Source organism: Leopardus geoffroyi, chromosome E1 (genome assembly GCF_018350155.1).
Source record: "Leopardus geoffroyi isolate Oge1 chromosome E1, O.geoffroyi_Oge1_pat1.0, whole genome shotgun sequence".
Taxonomy (NCBI): Eukaryota; Metazoa; Chordata; class Mammalia; order Carnivora; family Felidae; genus Leopardus; species Leopardus geoffroyi.
The window spans coordinates 9,639,814-9,644,151 of NC_059330.1; the positions used below are offsets into that span (position 1 = coordinate 9,639,814).

At 49.3% G+C, this 4,338-nt stretch overlaps 1 protein-coding gene across 5 annotated transcripts in view; it reads right to left on the reverse strand.

Annotated features, from left to right (window-relative positions):
* The window catches only part of TTC19 (tetratricopeptide repeat domain 19), a 45,817-nt gene extending 41,567 nt beyond the window's left edge, over nucleotides 1-4,250 (reverse strand). For 3 of the 5 annotated variants that reach the window (XM_045487498.1, XM_045487496.1, XM_045487497.1), the window contains exons 1-6: nucleotides 3,914-4,173; nucleotides 3,698-3,828; nucleotides 1,889-1,999; nucleotides 1,399-1,437; nucleotides 395-451; nucleotides 14-75 (exon numbers count right to left, since the gene is read on the reverse strand). In XM_045487498.1, coding sequence (XP_045343454.1) covers nucleotides 14-75; nucleotides 395-451; nucleotides 1,399-1,437; nucleotides 1,889-1,999; nucleotides 3,698-3,828; nucleotides 3,914-4,097 — 584 coding nt within the window. In that variant the 5' untranslated portion in view covers nucleotides 4,098-4,173. Of the gene's footprint in view, nucleotides 1-13; nucleotides 76-394; nucleotides 452-1,398; nucleotides 1,438-1,888; nucleotides 2,000-3,697; nucleotides 3,829-3,913 lie in introns of all 5 variants that reach the window. The other 2 variants (XM_045487494.1, XM_045487495.1) reach the window with 2 other exon arrangements.
* Nucleotides 4,251-4,338: the final 88 nt, after the last annotated feature.

A 4,338-nucleotide genomic window follows, 5' to 3' on the forward strand; every position in this document is an offset into this window, starting at 1 on the left:
TCACTATACTTACCTATTTTGAGCAGCATAGATACTGGCCAACTTTAGAGAGATTTCAATTATCGCATTGTCTTCCTGTTGGGAGAAAGAAAAATGAAGAAAATTCACAAGTTAAATTTCCTCATGGATTATTTCTGATCAACGTCTAGACTGCCTTTGGCCTGAAAACCACAGCTTTTATCCTTTTGGAGGAATTAGGCAACTGAATTCCTCAGCAACCATGTTTTTGCATGAGTGAAAGACTGGTAGTTTCTATACAGGTCCAAGGGGAAAAAAAATAATCCACCTTTTTTTTTCACCAAAGCACATGTTGGTGGCTGGGTGGAGTTTCCAGGAAGCAAAACTATTTTGAAATCTGCTTCAGCTGGGGCCCAATCCCAGGCAATGTTCTTACCTGTTGCATGCCCCCTCCAAGCAGGTAACTCATGGTTGCTTTAAAAAGTTTTTCCGCCTAAAAGCATAAGGAAAAGATTTTTCTTTTACTTGGGCCCCACTATCTATATGACACTGGATTCTAAGTACTAGTCTGATGCGTCACCCCTTGTACAACACAACACACACACACACACACACACACACACACACACACACACACACACAGAAAAATATCCTTGTGATGGGAAAACAGACAAGAATACCAAGACCCCACATCCTCTGGGCTCCTTAAAAACTATTCTGTGATGAGCAGAAACAAACTACAGAAATTAACCTTTCGTCCAAACCTCCTGTGGCAGAGACTGCAACCTGTCCCCTAATTATTCACTCCCCCACTTTTTTAGTTATAGAATCTTCTCTGTTTTAACAGGTCAGCCTCCTTTGTGCCTAGGTGCAGTCATATGATGAAGTTTTGGCCAAGAGATGCAGGTAGAAGGAATAGAAACAGTTTCTAAATTCTACTTTATAAGGAAGCTGCCTGCCGCTTCCCTCTTCTTTCTTCCTGGCAGCTGGAGGTGAGCCAGCTCACCTATGCAGAGGAGAACACATCTTAGAAGGAACCCAGGGGCAACTGGGTGGCTCAGTTGGTTGAGCACCTGATTCTTGATTTTGGCTCAGGTCATGGTCTCACTGTTGATGCGTTCAAGTGCCATGCCAGGCTCGGCGCTGACAGGGCAGATTCTCTCTGTCCCTACCCTGCTTATGTGCATGCTCTCTTTCAAAATAAATAAACAAATAAGAACCCAGGCTTCTGGATCACTTCATGGAGAAGAGGTACCCACCCTTCTTTAGTGTAGCTACCTATGGAACAATGCTTTAAAAAGAAATACACCTTCTTGTTTGAGTCACTCCATTTTGGGGCCTATTTGTTATAGCACCTTCACCTGCACCCTTACTAACAGAGGTCCCTTGAAGCTAGTCCTTCACAAATTCAAAATATTACAAAGTGATTTACTTACTTACATTTTCAAGTTGACCCCGTATAAATGCCAAGTTGGCCATCTGAAAGCAAATTACAAATTGTTTTCAGTTTAGAGCACTGTGTTCTACTTATTTCAAAACCTTTCAGCTAATGACTCCCTTTTGCTTTCACACTCTAAATTAAAAAACAGTTCAAAGAGAAAGGTTTGTCACTAATCTGCTAACACCAAAGTATAGCAATAGTGTGAGTGCAAATAGCTGCCCAATCTTTGTTGATGACAAACTAAATCTAGATCCATTCATCACTGAAGAAACAAATACTAATATTTAATCTTCGGTCTAGGATTCAGACTTTGTATAAGTGACACCCCAAGGGTAATAACATTTGAAACCGAAAGAAAACTTAGTAAAAACAAAAACCAAAAAGCTTTACAACATCCTGAAGGGCAGGAGTGTAAATCAGGAGAGCTAGCAACCCTTCTCTTGGATCCGCCCTTCGTCATCAGTGGCTCAGACTGGTTAGAAAAGTTACCAAATCATAAGTGTAAGTGATGGCCTTCCTGTTATCGCTCTGATAGGCAAGACGAAGAGCGTCATGTAAAATTAGCTCAGCCTCTTCTGGCTCATCTTTCATGATGCTCAACTGAAAAGAGAAAACAAAGAAAATAACAGAAAATGAAAGGTAAAGAAGGCAGATGTACGCACTACCAGACAGAAGTGGATACGGCTATACGTCCCAACACACAGGAGAAAGCTAGTCATTTAATTCGCCAAATATTTATTGAACTCCAGCTACGCACCAGGATTTATATCTACGATGGTGACAGAGCGGTCAGCTTCTCTTGCAGCTATGTGTAGCCACACGACAAAGATTTGGCCAACAGATGCAGACAGCAGGAATGTGAGCAATTTTGTAAGGAATGCCATCATATTTTATAAGGAAGCTGCTTGTCCTACATCTTTTTCTTCTCTTCCTACAGGCTGGAAGCCACTTATGGAACCAATAAGCTTAATTACAACTAATGATAAAAACTACGAAGAAAAGTAAAGGGAAGGAACAGTAAGCGGTCTCCTCTAAATGAGAGCCAGAGAAGCCTTCCAAGGAAGCGACAGTTAAACTGAGGCAGGAAGGAAAGAGTCAACCAGGAATCATGGGGAAAAGTTATGGGGGAAAATGACCCACAGAGGAGGGGATGAACAAAGGCACTAGGGGCTGAAGAGAATGGTCTTCAAGAACCATTCAAGAAACGAAAGGAAACAGATGTGAAGGGAAAAGGATGAGCCAGGGGATTATTGCCAAATTGGTGGGAAGGCAGGGTGGCATAGGTCATGCAAGGTCTTGCAGGCCATGGTAAGGAGCTTGGATTTTATCATGAATGCAGTGTGAAGTCACTCAAAAAAGGTAATATGACCCAATTTACATTTTTTAAACACGGTATTCTGACTGCTGCATGGAGAGTAGACTGCAAGGGAGACGCGGGCAACAGGGCGGGCAAAACTACTGGACGGCAGACTGTGGCAATGACGCCAGCGTGATCCCAGAGGAGATAGAGAAAAGGGACAGATTTCAGAAATATTTTAGATTTGGGGGCAACGGGATTTGTAGCTGGGCTGTAAGTGTACCAAGGGGCGGTGGTAAGGTACTGTGAGTTTTAACAATGACGAGGTTTCCAGGCTGAAAAACGGGGTAGGTGTGAGCAAAGAGAAGAGGGTGAAGGACTGTGCAAGGGAGGCCACTAAGATCAAGAGTCTAGCTCCGGGCACGTTAAGTCTGAGAGGTAGGTGAGCCTTCAAAGTGGAGACGGGATGTCGGTAGCACACTGCAGTACACGAATACAAATTCAGACGTCGTGAGCCTCGAGGCGGTAGGGAGCCCAATGGTAGAGAGGAGCTAACCTGAGGAGAAAACAGGAAGGAATGTGGAGAAACGGAAGACATGAGAAAGATCGGAACCAAACCGTGCGCACCGAACACGGAGGTGCGTTTTCAGGACGCTACATACGTGCACAATTCTCTATGCCGGTCCTTTCGGCCTGGCTGGCTCCCTGATAAAAAAACAAAAAAACAAAAAACAAACAAAAAAAAACAACTACAAAAACATTTCCGCTAATTTTGCTTGGATAAAAGCGCGATGCCTCTGGTGCCATCTCCATCTGCACCGGAGACTGCAGCGGTCTGACAAGCCTGGACGGATGCCAACCCCGCCCCCCACTCCCAGCCATGACCCATCGAATTCCGGGCAATTCTACCCTTGGAGCCTCCATCCGGCCTGCGGGAGTTGGAGCGCGCACCGCGCACCCACAAAGCCAACAACAGGCCTCGTTCACAAAGGCCGCCTCACCTTGGCTCGCTTCAGCAGCTGAATGATCTCGGCCTCGGTCTCGTCCACCGCGCCCTCGGCGGCGGCCCCGCCCGCTCCCTGCCGCTCCTCCTCCTCCTCTGCCGCAGCGGGCCTCGAGAACCAGGCGAGCGCTGCAGGAAGGGGCTCTGAGGTCACCGGGCCCGGCCTGCGCCCCGGTCCCCGCCCGGCCGGCCCCGCCCGGCCCGCGCCCCTCACCTGCCAGCAGTGGCAGCAGGCCCGGGCCCCGGCCGCGCGGCGCGACTCGGGATACCGGCACCCCCACCTCAGACGCGCGGCCTCCTGCCGGCCCCAGGAGCAGGCGCGCCGAGCAGTCCCGGCACCGCCGCCCCGCGGCCCGCAGGAGGCCTCGGCCCAGGCTCGGGCTCAGCAGCCGGTACATGCTCGCGCGGCGTCCTCGGCGCACTGCAGGCCAAGCCGGACCCAGGCCGTCCCGCCCCCAGTGCCGAGCGCCCGTCGGATTGGCCCGACCGTGAGGCAGGAGGAGGCGTCGTCGTGGCCGCCCGCATGCGCGTGACGCACGCCGACGTCACTGCGCCTCGCCCCGCCCCCGGCCGGCGGCGGGAATCTTCCCCGGACGCTTCCCTGTCGAAGCGTCGCGCCTTCTGGGCTCTCCTAGGAAG